The sequence below is a fragment of the Microdochium trichocladiopsis genome (assembly GCF_020744255.1).
Source record: "Microdochium trichocladiopsis strain MPI-CAGE-CH-0230 chromosome Unknown B0I36scaffold_7, whole genome shotgun sequence".
NCBI classification, from domain to species: Eukaryota; Fungi; Ascomycota; class Sordariomycetes; order Xylariales; family Microdochiaceae; genus Microdochium; species Microdochium trichocladiopsis.
In genome coordinates this window covers 1,144,601-1,159,158 of record NW_025763550.1, presented here as the reverse complement: position 1 = coordinate 1,159,158, position 14,558 = coordinate 1,144,601, and the positions used below count along the sequence as shown (strand labels likewise).

At 55.0% G+C, this 14,558-nt stretch overlaps 4 protein-coding genes across 4 annotated transcripts; 1 reads left to right on the top strand and 3 right to left on the bottom strand.

Annotated features, from left to right (window-relative positions):
- Nucleotides 1-3,478: 3,478 nt before the first annotated feature.
- Nucleotides 3,479-4,518, bottom strand: B0I36DRAFT_351055 (uncharacterized protein; the record flags this gene model as incomplete). The annotated part of the gene is made up of 3 exons (XM_046156978.1): nucleotides 3,479-3,740; nucleotides 3,948-4,020; nucleotides 4,446-4,518. 3 exons carry the CDS (start codon nucleotides 4,516-4,518, stop codon nucleotides 3,479-3,481), a joined length of 408 nt encoding a protein of 135 aa, XP_046010334.1.
- Nucleotides 4,519-4,981: 463 nt separating this feature from the next.
- On the bottom strand, nucleotides 4,982-6,566 carry B0I36DRAFT_385529 (uncharacterized protein). The gene is made up of 6 exons (XM_046161070.1): nucleotides 6,348-6,566; nucleotides 6,267-6,275; nucleotides 6,106-6,177; nucleotides 5,735-6,052; nucleotides 5,589-5,679; nucleotides 4,982-5,517 (listed from the first exon to the last, which is right to left on the bottom strand). The coding sequence occupies exons 1-6, from the start codon at nucleotides 6,369-6,371 to the stop codon at nucleotides 5,390-5,392; spliced, it is 642 nt and encodes a 213-aa protein (XP_046010333.1). The 5' UTR covers nucleotides 6,372-6,566; the 3' UTR covers nucleotides 4,982-5,389.
- Nucleotides 6,567-6,844: 278 nt separating this feature from the next.
- On the top strand, nucleotides 6,845-7,905 carry B0I36DRAFT_139784 (ribosomal protein L5 domain-containing protein). Its single transcript, XM_046148348.1, has 3 exons — nucleotides 6,845-7,006; nucleotides 7,084-7,222; nucleotides 7,289-7,905. Exons 1-3 carry the CDS (start codon nucleotides 7,004-7,006, stop codon nucleotides 7,663-7,665), a joined length of 519 nt encoding a protein of 172 aa, XP_046010332.1. The 5' UTR covers nucleotides 6,845-7,003; the 3' UTR covers nucleotides 7,666-7,905.
- A 4,072-nt stretch (nucleotides 7,906-11,977) lies between these two features.
- Nucleotides 11,978-13,840, bottom strand: B0I36DRAFT_351052 (uncharacterized protein; the record flags this gene model as incomplete). Its single annotated transcript, XM_046156977.1, has 1 exon — nucleotides 11,978-13,840. The coding sequence occupies one exon, from the start codon at nucleotides 13,838-13,840 to the stop codon at nucleotides 11,978-11,980; it is 1,863 nt and encodes a 620-aa protein (XP_046010331.1).
- Nucleotides 13,841-14,558: the final 718 nt, after the last annotated feature.

The window sequence follows — 14,558 nt, the reverse complement described above, 5'->3', positions numbered from 1 at the left end:
AGGCCGTCCGTGGTCAACTACTGATGATGGTGACTGCAAATAGAAGTGATCCAGGCTCTCCCAGGGGTGCCTCCCAAAATGTATGAAACCTCCGCACTGTCTCCTGACGAGCCGCCAGCAAGATCCACTCATTGCGGTGAAGACTCGCCCATGCTCACCCTCATCACATCACATGGACGTATGACGCTGCACACAAGGATCGACCACAGCTTCAACCGGTATAACAGTGCTCAAAACTCCATTGGGCGGCTTATCGACCGACCGGAGCACCGATGACTGCAGTTGATTCGGCAGCAGAGATTTTCCACTACGAGGCGGCACCCATCAACTCCCGTCTACCCCCTCCAGGAGGGGTGTGATGTCAATGAGGTTGAGCATGCTGGTGTTCTGTTGACCTCCCGTGTTGCTCTTGCAACCCCCAACAACCCCTGGTCCGCGACCCCCGTCATTGGAGGGGCATCTAGGTACGCGCGCCAGACCCAAAGCACGATCCAAGTCCCCTTCAGACCCGCCGATGCGGCGCGGGGGAGCAGCTGAAGCGGCACGCAGTCATTGGCCTGGCCACAACTTGGTGGGGAGTCCGTTTGGAGAACCCATTACTCTCGGCTTTGTCTTTTCCACCTGTCATTCAGCCGCCATCATCCAGTCTGCACTTATCAGTATCCAATTGCTCTGACAGCATAAATCGAGATTCCATCAGAGGGATACCAAAAGTGCTGCAAGTCCAACAGGCCATCTTTGTCCAAGGGTCTACAGGTCTGACATTGTCGTCCTTGAATATATTTGTTCTTCCTGTCAGCTGCCCCAACCGCCGAGCACTGCATGCATCGCACAGCTTTCCCAGTACCTCGGCGACTGACCCTGCCCACGGTGGGGCGGTTCTCATGGACTGGACTGAAAAAGCAGCGCTCTTTTCGACGCCGGCTGATTCGCCAATGCACTTTGCCTTGCTCCCAGCATACACTATGCGGTCGGAACTATGTGCTTGGATGTCGCCGGGCAATATTCGAAGCCAAAGGACTGGCTATTGTCGCTGAGCCGAGGATAACTTAGCCATCCGGGTTGTACATCGGCTGTCTCGGGTGAAGCACCAGTGCCTGGACGCAGCTTCCGAACGACTGCTGAGCCGTCACCACGCCTCTTGACCCGAGGAACCGGGTCTTTCTCGATCAACCTCGACTTTCCATCACAGGTTAGCCTATCTAAACAGCATGCACGAAGAAAATAAGGCTTGACAGGGAAAGGTTGGAGTAGCTTGAGTTATGCCCCGGAATTTCCAGGCACGTGGCTGCCCAAGTATTGCGCCAACGGCGCCTATGGATGTGGTTTCCCGCAGAGGATTACGTGATGTCGTGGGGAACAAATCGAGACAGCCAAGTAATGGAGTCCCCAGATGTCGGCGAAGTCGTTACTCGGACTACGGCTGTCGTCTCGAGGGTGGTCGAGAAGCATCCCTGCCACAACGAGATGCGCAACGCTGAAAACTCGCCAAGAAACTGACGACGTGGATTTTTGGACTGAATTGCACCGAGCTCGGTCCGATGTGACGCCTGGGTGAAGTCTTCCATGGCTTGTCCTATCCTCATGACTAGCCTCTGCGTCTATCATTTCCAGCGTACTAGCTCATGGGCGAGTGGATGTGGCGGGGCTGTTCCACCGCAAGCCATCTTGACGAGCACTTCGCACTTCCCTCCATGTGTTTGCCAAGTGGCCGAGCTCCGATTGACGTGACGTAGCAGAGTCCGGCAGTGGCCGCGTGGAGCCGCATCAAACCAGACAGTCAGCCTCTGTCCCGCCTTGGTGTCTCCCTGGAATTGCCTGTCCTACCAAGTCGGACTCGATCCGTCGCCCGGCCTCGTCCCGAGTTCGCCTAAAAGTGAAAAGTTGAAACGGGAGTCATTCTCAGGGGTCCGACCTCGGCTCGAAACCCACGCCCCCTGCCGGCCTCCCCCCCAAGAGCTTCCGCGACGAGCGTGCGTTCCGTAACGCCGGTACAGAAACCGCCGGAAATAGACGACACATGTTTCCTCCGTTTCTTGGCCGGGTTTCTAGTATTGCTCCCCGACGACATGGAAACAGGTCTCAGTCAGTCGTCTAAACACCGATATACCCCGGCAGCCATATTTAGCCCGCTGGCCTGTGGGGGTCATGAGACGGGAATTTGTTTCGTCTGGCCCGGTGCGCGACACGCGGGATAGCCGCAGTGCAGATCATCAACCACTGTACCTGTGTGTATGTATCTCTAGTAAACGAGTTCGGCGGCGCGGGTAAGTCGCCGCAACACAGCTCGCGAACAGAAAGTGCGACGTAAAGTGGCACCGGAATCTGTGGCGGCAAGCTTGGCGTTTGTGTCTATTGAGTACTGGGTGGGACGAGTACTATGTTATGTTTCTTCAATTTCACACCTTTGCACCAGACCAAGCTGGACCTCAGTATGCACGTGAAAACATTGCCAACTCGACAAGGAGGGCGCAGATGGTGATCAAACGCTACAACTCACCTCGGGATAACGATCTCGAAATAAATATTCGACTGCTCTTCGGAACCCGAGAGCTTTGTTTGGCACAGGACCAGACGTCCGTTAGGTTAGGGCTTGCGATTTCTTCTTCGCAGCAACTCTCTAGAACGCTCTCTCTTTCTTGTCGATTTCGTACCGTAGCCGCTTTGCGTGCTGAAGTGCACGCACAACTTGCAAACCTTCAGTGCTCGCAGGAGATGACTTGCGGTAGTCAACTCGTTGTTCCTTGCGTTGCACCCTGCCCAGAGACGTTCCAGATGTCGGACCGACTCATTTATCCAATGCCGGCTACGCCAGAGAAGTCTATGGTATACATATTTCCCCCACTGACCACGATTTGTAGACAGATGAGGAGATGTGCGGTGCGCTCACAAGGCCAACCTAACCCTCAACCGTCGAACACCAGACTCTGCTTTCACAGAGCACTAGGCAAATCAGGGAGCAAAATTGAACATTCTGATGTTCGATATACGGCTATCTGACGTCACGCAGGCGGCGATGGCTTTTCCTCATTTTGAGGAGACTGTCCAGCATCGATATCGCTGGTCGGAACAGCCCAAAATCGCTGCGCATCGGTTCGGTACCTGGGAGGCCGAACTATATTTCATGAACTTCCCAAACAGATACCAGGCATGTATGAAACTATTCTCTTCACCTCTCGAGGCCATCTTTCTTTCGATGTACAATAGTCTGTCATACGCAGACACTCCTACGGTGGATAAGTGTTACAAAAGAGAGCATTCCTCTCGTTGTTGAGACATCGACTCCATGGCAGGGCCACGAACCCTCGCCCACGTCGACCAGTCTAACGACTGCCACTTTGCGTGACAATCATATCCCTCTCGGTCTAGCACACACTTTGTTCACTGTCGGTCCATGTCGAGGCCACGTCTGTGGTATACAAGCACATCCTCACTCCGTCCTTCCTCGCTCCCCCGCGTCAAACCGTCTCTATCCCGCCTATTTGGAAGCAGCCGCCTTGACCTTGTCCGCAGCCTCGTTCGCCTTGGCCTTGACGGTCTCGACGGCGCCCGCGGCGCCGGCCTTCTCCTTGCCGCCCCAGTGGTGCCACTGCAGGTACCGGTAACCCTGGGTGAGCTGGGAGCACTCGTTGATGAAGTGGCAGGCGAAGAGGAGGTAGTTCTTGGGCGAGACGGCGAGCGAGTAGCGCATGAAGGTCGCGGAGTAGACGACGAGGGCGCCAGTCATCTGGCCCGAGATACTGCAGTAATTTCACAAGGCCCGATGGTCAGCATTCTTGTTTCTGGAACAACAAGCGTGGATGTGTCAGGCCATCTGAGCATGCTGCTTGTCGCTGAGTCCAGGCTGGAGGTCCGGCAAGCCGCGCGCTGTGGATCAAATGCTGCACATGGTGCGCGGTATCGAAACGTATGCTACGGGCGATGCTTCTGAAGGCAATAATACGTACAGATCTGGTGACTTTTGGGCATCGGCAATGGCGGCCACGGGAATACCAAAGTTGGAGACGGGACCCCAGAAGTCTGTCGAGCAAACGGTGGTTAGTTCAAGGTCTTGCGAGCGGATCGTGCCCACCGAGCTCCCCCGAGATTGTTCCTGCGTCCAGAGTGAAGCGCAAATGACGACACGCGATCGTCCATGCAGGGCGATGTGCTCAAGGTTTCCCCTGGCGATACCGTGTCACCACTAAAAAGACCCTGGTTCGCATTGCGGCAACCAGGCACGCGAGTGTGCGTCTCTGGTCTCAGGTGCCGGCGCGGCACTAGACAAATATGGCCTGCTCATGTTCACGCCAATGTCTCTGGCGGCTTTGGGGTGCATCGCGTGCTTATTTGTGGTGCTTCGCGGCCGGCAGAGGCTGAGCGGCGGGACTGAAGCAAATCTCGCGCGACGCTCCGGATATCGGAAGGGCGGCTTTTTTTCGAGGGGCGGGCAAGCAGCAACGTACGGGTAGAGCAAATGTAGTTCAGGGTCGGGTTCGACCTGATCTTTGCGTTGAGAGCTTTGATTGCGGCGGCCATCTTGGGCTTGTCGGGCACGGCTGGGCTGGGTGGGATTGGCAGTGGTGGTGGGAGAGGGAGACTGCTTGCGGCGCACTTTGTTCTTTGGGTGAAAGCTGCGATAGGGCTCTTCCCGCCCGCCATCCAAAAAAAGCGTTGACTGCGCTTTGGGGCGGATTCAACACCTGGTGGGTCTCCGGGATTGGGGTCGCGCAGCTTTCATTGGTCAGCGGTGACGTCCTCACAGCACAGCTCCGGATCGCCTCCTTTTCAGCTGCCACAAGAGATGTCTCTCACTCAGAGTATTGTTGAGCTCTTCAGATCGATTGTTGCTGATCCTAGGAGGACTGGCTCATGCCTTGCCCGCCGGAGAATAATCGCATGTCATATTCATCTTAGCGTGTTAGGCCGAGACAAGTCAGATTGTTGAATTCAGACTAGGACAACAGGGAGCAGCCACGTAGATACGGAACCATGCAATAATTCTTGTGCATAAGCTTCTGAATTGGTCGCCATGTCTCGGTGTATTCATCATTCTTCTGAGGGGCTTTGATAATTTTATTCGTCTCTCAGATCAGGGTCTGCTACACAATCGTTTTGTAGCCTTCATCCAAGCACGAGAATTCCTTCTCTCTGCCCCAAGACCATCATGAGGCACAAGCGTCAGGCATCACAGTCCCGCTCCTGCGGGGGCCATGCAGTCCCAATGGGTCGAGGGGCCGTGTTTCCTGAGCTGTCTTTCAAGCTATGATGGGAGCTGCTGATGCACGCACGGCCCACAAAGGTCCCGGGACGGCCCTGACGGAGTGAAAGCTGGAGCGTGACTGTAACCACTCTGGCGCACAGCGTAGTGACCGTCTTTCCCTGCGTACTTCAACGCCGTTATAATGGTCTATCTCCGTGGGGGAGGGTTGAATCCAGGCGGTCCGCCGCCAGGGTTGAAGCCGGGCGGAGGGAAAGGTGCATTCTGAGGGAAGCCAGGAGGCGGGAAGCCACCAGGAGGGAAGCCAGGCGGGGGAGCTACTGAGCATTAGCGAGTGAAAGTTTGAAGGATATGCCGCACGAGCGCTCGAAGGGAGACAGATACTTACGACCACCTCTGCCCGGGCCTGGGAAACCCGGAGCACCGCCAAATTGCGGAGGAAACGGGGGAACACCACCGCCAACGCCGGGAGCCGGACCCTACAACGTCAATTAGTACAGCTGATCGGTTTAAATGGTTCTCAGTCAAACTCACCGCCAGCGAGGATGGAGGAGCGGCGGCGCCACGGCCGGCCGGCCGAGATACGCCAGGGCCTTGAGTCAGGCTTGTCGGAAGACCACTCGGGGCACTCTTGCCCAATCTTGTGCTTGGGTCGGCAGGCGGAGCCGACTCCACGGACAGAGACACAATATGAGCACCACGCACGATGGTAAGACCAAGCGTGCGCTTCTCTTCAGACTCGATCGTTTGTGTTGCGCCAGATCCAGATGCGCCGGGAGCGCCTGAGGGTTTCGTCTGCTTCTTCTTTACGCGGCGGAATTCTTCGGTGTCGGCGAGGACGAGGTTCATGTGCTACAAAACAGTCAGCTTGATTCGATCATGACAGCCCTCGCGTGGGAACGAACCTTGTCAAAGGCGAGCATCTGGCCAGTCATCTGCCGGCCATCCATCAACGTGATTCGCATCCGGTAGTTGATCTGTTCGTCTGATCAGCAATCGTTCGAAGGGTGATAGCAGGACCCGCGCCCAGCTGGAATGAGAATATCTCGGCAATAGGGTCACATACGTAGCCGGCCTAAGGAAGAGTATCGTGTTAGCTGGTGATGTCAAGGTGGGAGCTTCGCAAGCGGTCAGAGTGCGGACATACCATCTTTCCCTGCTTGTTCGACATGGCTGCGGCGATTGGCTCCGAGGAGCGCTTTGTTCTCAAAAATTGGGTTGGAGTTTTTGTTGTTGAAGTCCTCGCTTGACTCCAGCAAGACAGTAGCTGCGCGTGCGCGTAAGCTTTCTGATCTCGACTTTGGGTATGAGGTGCAGCGCGAGGGTAAATTTGGACAAGGCAGCGGGCGTGGAGTTGATGCACCCGCGCTCCATTGGACGAGGCTGCAAGGCTGGAGTCCCAAGGACGACTCCACTCGGTGCAAGCTCCTCTATGGTGAAAGCAGCCAATCAGCTCCATCAAGCGCAAAGGCCGGGATGATTATGTAAGGGTGATCCAGGGTGTCCCAAAGTCTCGCCCTCAGCCACACCCCAACTGTGGCTCATCCTCCGCTCGTCGCCAACCAGGCCGCTCCTCATGGTGCAACTCCGCCGAGGCTTTTGCACAGCAGCCACATCCGAGGCTCCACAAATTCAAAGGGTTCGCACAGGTGCAAGCCCACCGACGGAAATTCTGGCTGGCTGGGACAAATTGAAGACCTCCAAAATTTCGGCTCTGGGAGGGGATCTTGCATCTTCAGCTATCGAACCATCCACGACCAAACGCCAGTCAATCCGCTGTCGATACTAACCCAATAGCCCATCATGGTACGCTCTCTCGACTCCCATTGCGCATTTACTCGAAATATCGACGACCAACAGCTAACAAAAATGATTTGTTGCAGTCGGACAAGGCCCAGAACCCCATGCGCGAGCTGCGCATCCAGAAGCTCGTTCTCAACATCTCCGTTGGCGAGTCTGGTGACAGACTTACTCGTGCCGCCAAGGTGCTCGAGCAGCTGAGCGGTCAAACCCCCGTCTACAGTATGTCCTGATGCTCGCAATCCATCGCCAGCGCTGCAAATATCTGACTCGGCTGCGTTTTTACAGGCAAGGCCCGCTACACCGTCCGTACCTTCGGTATCCGCCGTAACGAGAAGATCTCCGTCCACGTCACCATCCGTGGCCCCAAGGCCGAGGAGATTCTCGAGCGTGGCCTCAAGGTCAAGGAGTACGAGCTCCGCAAGCGCAACTTCTCCGAGACTGGCAACTTCGGCTTCGGTATCACTGAGCACATCGATCTCGGCATCAAGTACGACCCCGCGATTGGTATCTACGGCATGGACTTCTACTGCTGCATGACCCGCCCTGGTGAGCGCGTCACCCGCCGCCGCCGCTGCAAGAGCACCATCGGTGCCAGCCACAAGATCAAGCGTGACGAGACCGTCAAGTGGTTCAAGTCTCGCTTCGACGGCATTGTCCGGTAAATGCAGCCAGGACATTCGCGCGTCCTTGGAGGAATCACGACAAAAATGATGGATCTCAAAAAAATCTTTCTAGCATGGCGGCGTTGACTGGATGGAATTATTTCAAGGCATGATCTGGCACGACATGACTTCGTGGGTCCTGTATCTACTGAACACTGGCGACGAAAATCGTCATATCAAGCTCGACTTGTGTCAATCAAGTCAGCTGCGGCCTCAGAGACCGACCGGCGCTATGCCGGCTCACCGATACCCGAATGAAGTTGAGCGTGACCGTTATTGAAATGTGGCAGAATTCTGCTTGATTAGACACTTGAAGTGCCTGCCTGCTGTGCCCTCGTGGCTTGTGCATTCTTGAATCTCATGTCGGACCTGCGATGCTTCGCACGAAGACGACTTGGTATGAAGAACTAGGTTGTCAAACATGCCCAGTGCGTTCGGCTTTGGCGAACGTCAACTGTGCATCATCAGACTGTTTTAGCACAATTACACATAGATAGAGCAATATCCGTATTCTCAAAACACAGTTTCTCAAATTCTTGCGGTGCTCTCGGGATGCCAAGAACCAGTCGTGCATTCGTCGCTCTCCCCCATGTGGGCAGGTACGGATCAGGCCTGTACTGGTTGCCGCTCCTTCCCGGTTGAGCAAGAGCGAGCTCTTGCAAATGTTCAGCAACCTCCAAATTTACAACTGTGTTGGAATCATCCTTGTCCTCTCTGCTCATCTGTCACAGACCTTCTGCAGCCGTGACAACCGCGACCGACTCGATGCCATAGACAATTTATCACTTGTCATAGCGACAGGCCCAAGCCCATCTGCCTCGCTCTCCCTTCTTCGTGAAAAACTCCCATTGAACTTCAGCATTGCTGTTCACCACGCCATCACCAAGCTCATTCTGTGGTGATCGTAACACAAATGAGGCAACCAACTGTCCGTCGATGACCCAAGTACTGGCGGTCTCATATCCTGTCAAGGATTCCGATCTCCAGTGGTAAAGAGCTATGGCGGGATCGTCGCAGCTCCGACGAGAAAGCGACGGCAGACTGAGCCTTGCTATCATACCACAAGGTCAAAGATCGTCGTCCATGCCTGGGCGTGGCAGTATCAGCTCATCTAGCCTGCATGAGTCAGAGGTGTATTCAACTTCACCTGAACAAGCACCATCAAAGAAAGGACGAGGAACATCGCAGATGGCTCACGACCAGGCTCACTTAGATGATACCATCCCACTTCCACAGCCGGAAGGCCTTGACGGAAACCTTCTGCGATCATCCCCACCGGCCATTCCGAGCAGTTTGCGGCCACCGGCAGCGATGTCAGACGTTGATGAAATTCCCGTCAACTCCGGCCTGTCTGAAGAGGAAGTCAAAGAAATCAACCGACCGCCACGATGCAGTAGTGAGATTTGTGCTGGAAATGGCGAGAACAGAATGGACGAAGACGTGGTGCTGAACGAGGTCGACCACGCCGAACCAGACGATGATGATTCGGATTACGAACCCAAAAAGGCTAAGAAGGGGAACCTGCGGGCAAGAGCGCCCAAGGCAGGCTCGAAAACGTCCACGGCCATAAGGACACGGGGTTCCACGACTGCTCGCACAGATCCGCGTCACCAACGCGAGCCACCCAAAAAGTCGGTCAGCAGGAAAGCGCCAATCAACAATGCTAAGACTACACATCAGCGAGCAGAACCTACAGAAAAAGGCGACACAAAGACCAGCTCACGTGTGAACCGAGGCCCGGGCCACGAACCTGCCTCCTCAAGTGAACCAAGGAAACATAATGGCAACGGCAGCCAATCACCAACAAATGAGAGGGGCGCAAGAAAGACCGTGCCAAGAGTGCCAAAGAAATCGTTCTTCGACAAGCAGAATGCTGCGGACCAAGGAAGCCATGGAAACTCGAGTATGATCGGACTTAGGGAAGGTGAGTGAGATGATTAAGAATGTGGTTTTGTGGTGTAATAGGACTGCTCACTGACCATTCTCCGCTGGTGGTAGCTCGTGAAACTCTGGAGGACGCCAACGTCCAGCAGAGCAGACGTGAGCCTGCAGAGACCTCGACAGCTGCTGTATGCAGACAGATCGGCCCACAGCCAAAAGCGAACCAAGGCAGTTCGCGAAGGGCAAAGGCTGTTCTAGGGTCGAAATCAACGAATTCAAAGATTGCCGAGGAGAACTACTGGGACGTGGAAGTCTCCCCAAAGAAGAAGGAGGCAGCCAAAACACTGTCCACCGTGCAGGGAAAGGCCTTCCAGCGCCAGCAGCCCCTTCCTGGTTCTAATCAGAGGAAGAAGAGAAGTCCTGTGTCATATGGTTCGGAGAACAGACGACGCCTGCGGCCCATCACCCGGAAGATGCTACAAGATATTGCCGAGCCTGAGGCCGGACTACCGCGAGTGTCTCCTGAACCTGCTCAGAAGGAAATGCCTGTCAGAAAGATGCCCATCAAAGTCCAGAGGACACCCTTTTCGGTGCGCTCCGCCAAGAGTCTCGACTTGAACGATCGCAGTGCAGCACCATCAGAGCTTATGTCGGATCCCATATCGGACGACATCAGCAGTGATATCCAAGAATCACAAATAAAGACCACACACAGTCAACCCATTAATACACGATCAGCGGCATCAAGAGCCTCGCAGAAACCAAAACTGTCGCGCAAATCAGAAGCCAAAGGCCTCAACTCAAACAATTCTACTCAAAAGAAAATCGATCAGCCAATGGGAAAGCTGGACATGTGTACTGATATTGAAGTGCCCAACAAAGCAGAGAATGTCATGTCTACAAAGATATATGCGGCGACCTCGAATCCAGCGCCCCGTGGTCAAGATCTCAGCATAGGTAATCGAGTTCAGAACAAATCCGTAAGCACCCTAGAAGTCAACAATCACGAGTGTGACCAGCCCAACAATGAGCCGCCTTCAGAAAGCCGCCGAAAGGTCGAAAGCCGCCCTTCAGAAGCGATAATATCAGGTGAACTGCGTCAAGACTCCCTACAGCCACCGCAGCCGGAGACATCGCTGCCTCATACCGCACACAAGCGTTCGCTTGTCAGCGACCTAGGCAGCCCTATTGATACTCGAAGGATGCGCGACATGTATCATGTAGATGAGATGCAGGCGGCACAGCCAGCAAAGACCATGGTAACAATTATCACCTCAGAAAACCATGTGCCCACCGTCGAGCCCGATGTCCCTAGGTGGTCGCCCGATGCTGGCGAGTATGATTTCAAGCTCAACAAACCCAATGCTCGGCTGCATGCCCGAGAGTTGGTTCTTGACAATGACCCAATCAATTCGAGGAAACCCTTAGCCAATCCACGTGATAGTTATGACGGCGTGCTGGGTCGCCCACTTGAGCCATCTAGCACACTGAAGCGAGCTTTGAACCTTACAGGGCTTCCTCGGGAACGACAGACACATTCTTACCAAACGACTGCCGACTTCATGCGACGGATTGCGTCAGTCAATCAGCCTCCCGGTGGGAAACAGACAGATCAGCTCCAAAATGACTTATCACAGGCAGGACGATTGACAAGTGCATCCCGCTTCCAGCGCGAACCCCAGCGCCTTGCACAGTTGACGACTCGCAGCTTCAATGAAACTTTCAAGGGAGCCCAGCCAGAAAACGGCGAAATGAGTCACAACCAGAACGCGCTCGAAAAATGGAGAGAATGTCAAAGTGTCGTAAATGATGCCTCTGGCAGCCTGATTGACAGCCTGCACGATGTGACTGTGGTAGGTTCATTCATTGTTCGTCTATTGAGCTTCTCTGACATGATTAGAACATGCTACGCCACCTAGGTTCCAAGGAGAAGGCAATCTCGAGTGTTGTCGATGAGTATCAGCGCAATGGGAAACGTATTGCCGCTGCGCTTTCCCGGAAACAGGAACAGGAGTGTTACACCATGCATACGGAATTTCGAGAACGTGCCATGCAATTTGAAGAAAAGTTCGATGCTTTGGTTGAGCATGACAGGGAGCTTGATGGCAATGAGAAATCAAGACGGCAGCTGAAATATGCCGAATGGCAGCAGGAAGTTGCAAAGACGAGAAAGTATCTGCGCGAGGCCAGGACTTGAACACGGCGGAAAGACGACACATCGACTGTCTTGCCAGTATTTACGGTAGGTGAACTTGAAAAGGTTGAAACTTAAGCATTACATGGCCTGGTTTACCGATAAAGGGTCACGCACGAATTCGGCCTCTAGAGAGCCATGTATGTATTCAATGTTGCTTGTCTGCTAGCTTTGCCGAAAAAATCATCCTTGCTCGTTATTGTCCCCCTATTTTCCAAAATTCTCTATACTGTCATCTTATTCAACGCCCTGTGATTGTAGAACCTGCCAGTTCTTGTTGTCACCGATCGTGACAACCCATGAACGCCACCGCCCTGATAGTCTCTTCTCGACGTTTTGCGGCGGTGGACAAGGTGGATATGTCCTGTTGTTGACCTGTGAATATTCTTCGTACAGCTCGCGGTCCTGCTCGGCGTGGATCTGGCGGAGCCTGTCGAGATCCAGCTGGTGATCATGCTCGAGAGCGAGCACCTTCTTGAGCATAAGGAACTGCCAGAAGACAGGCTTAATGGCCTGTATTGTTGTCTTTCGCATCTTGGCGGCCAGAGTCTTTTTCTTCTCCTCCTCCTGCCACGTTTCGTCACTTTCTGCACAGTCCTCGTCGTGGAGCTGATTTGGGGCCGGCAGGAGTTGTGACCGTGCTTGCGATGAGCGTATACGTGCTGCTGTCCCGAATTTGAGCAGCAATGTCGGTTTCTCTTCCTCCTGCTCCTGCTCCTGGTGCTGCTGCTTCTGCTTCCGCTGCTGCTTCTGATCCCGACTATTCTGCTTTTCCTCCTCGAGCCGGATCCGCTCCTCCCAGATCTCCGACTCGCTCTTGAGGTATCCAAAGTCGACGTTGATGGCCCTGCGGACGCGGCTCTTGCGCTCGGCGTGCTCGTCCTCGCGCCGCCGGAGGGCGTGGGCCTGCCGGGCGCGCAGCCGGCCGAGGCGCTCCTTGTACTCGAACAGCATGGCTGCGGAAGTCAGCTCGGTTATGTCCGTGAAGCTTGTTGTTGTTGTCGGGGAGGAGGAGGCAGAGGAGCAGCTCGTTGTTCTGGTAATGGTGGTTTCTGTAAGTAGACGTGCAGTGGTAGTGGTGGTAGTGGAGGAGGAGGAGGCGGCGGCGTTGGTGTGGTGGTCACTGTCGATGGCCCGTGAAGCAGCGCGAAGAGCAGCTTGGAGGGCAGTGGCTGCGGCCATGACCGTCGTCTTTCTTGTCTCCGTCGTGCTGCTGCTGGTGGTAGTGGTAGTAGTGGTACTGCTACTGCTAGTTGTCGTGGTCCTGGTCATGGTAGCCGTGGTGCTGCTTCCGCTGCTACCACCGCTGCTGTAGCTGGCCACCGACGAGCGAACACTGCGTGGTGTCTGGCGACGGGTGCGGCGGTAGCGGGCGCATGAGGCACATGGGCAGTGGTAGTCTCGCTCGTGGAGAGAGCAGTGTATCGCCGGTGTCTTCTTCTCCCGGGTTTGCTGGTCTATGGATTTCCCCCGGCAGAGTGACAACGCCGTCTTCGTGGGTGGGAACGCCAAGGCCATGTACCGGGTCATACATGTCGTGGTGTCTTTAGCCGTCGTGTTGCTGTCTTTGTTGTTTTTGCTCAGGGGACGACTTGAGGCTGGGAGAGTGTAGTTCCTCTTGAGCAGCTCACGGAGACTGTCGTAGTTGTTGCGGCTGCGGTTGTGGCCGTGGCTGTGGTTGTGGCTCGAAGCTGTGCAGCGGTCGATGCTTGATCTCGTAGGGACGAGATCGGGACGTGAGATTTCTGAATACAAGGTTGAATTGGACGAGTGTGGGCGCGTTCCCTCGTTGAGGTTCATGCCTCCCCACGACCATGTTTCTGATGACGAGCCTGCCAGAGACGACAGGCTGACAGCTGGTGCAGTGTTGCGTCTGGATAGCAACAATGAGGGGGATCTGGGAATGGCAGGTCGAGATGGCGATGGCATGTGGCCCAGACTGAAGTAGTCGCCGTTGTTCCTTGACCCGGTTCTGGGAAACAGACCACCCGAATAGCTGCTGTCGTTCATTTGGGCATGACGATGGATATGTGGCCATTCGTTGACGAACGGGCCGACCTGGGGCCAGTCTCCTGATAGGTGGTCGGTATACCGGCTCATCGTTGTCGTTGTTCTCACGTTGTGAATAGATGAGGTTTTGTTAAATTTGATCCAGGCTACACGACGACGACGGTCTTTTGGGGGAAAGAAGTGATGGAACAGAAGTGGTGTGTATCACAGTCCAGAGTACCTTATGCGGCAACCAAGACCGTGTGAAGAGTTTTGTGGTTGATGTATAGCGAGTGTAGTTGAGATTTGCACCAAGGTGAGATGAGGCCTGCAGCGCGATCGGGAAGACTCGTCTTGATGTTTGAGGATCCTGGCAGTCGCGGGCTGCTAAGACCATGACAGCCGCGGGTCTGCGATTCGATCTCTGACCTATCTCCGTAATGTCTTCACCCCTTCCCACAAATCTTATATACACAAAATTTGCGCTCGAGTCCCCTGGCCGAGACTGTTGTGGGATGGGGGTTTGCAGTCCAGAGTCGCCATATCCAGGTCGAGTCTGGCTGGGTTGCCGGCGCCGGACAGCACCAGAGCGACGGGGACCGCGGATCCTCACTGCGTGTGTGTGCTGCTGCATCCCCATGGCTGCTCGCGTTTAGGGGGAACCCGGCCCCATCCATGATGGTGTGTGGATGCAGGAGAGGATCCTGCTGCTGCCCCTTTGCGAGTGGCCGTCCGGAACCCAGAGGCCCCAGCCAGCCGGCGGTTCTCTAAGTTCAGTCCGACTGGACTGGATCCGCGGTACTGGCTGTGTCTGCCACGTGGTTCGCAC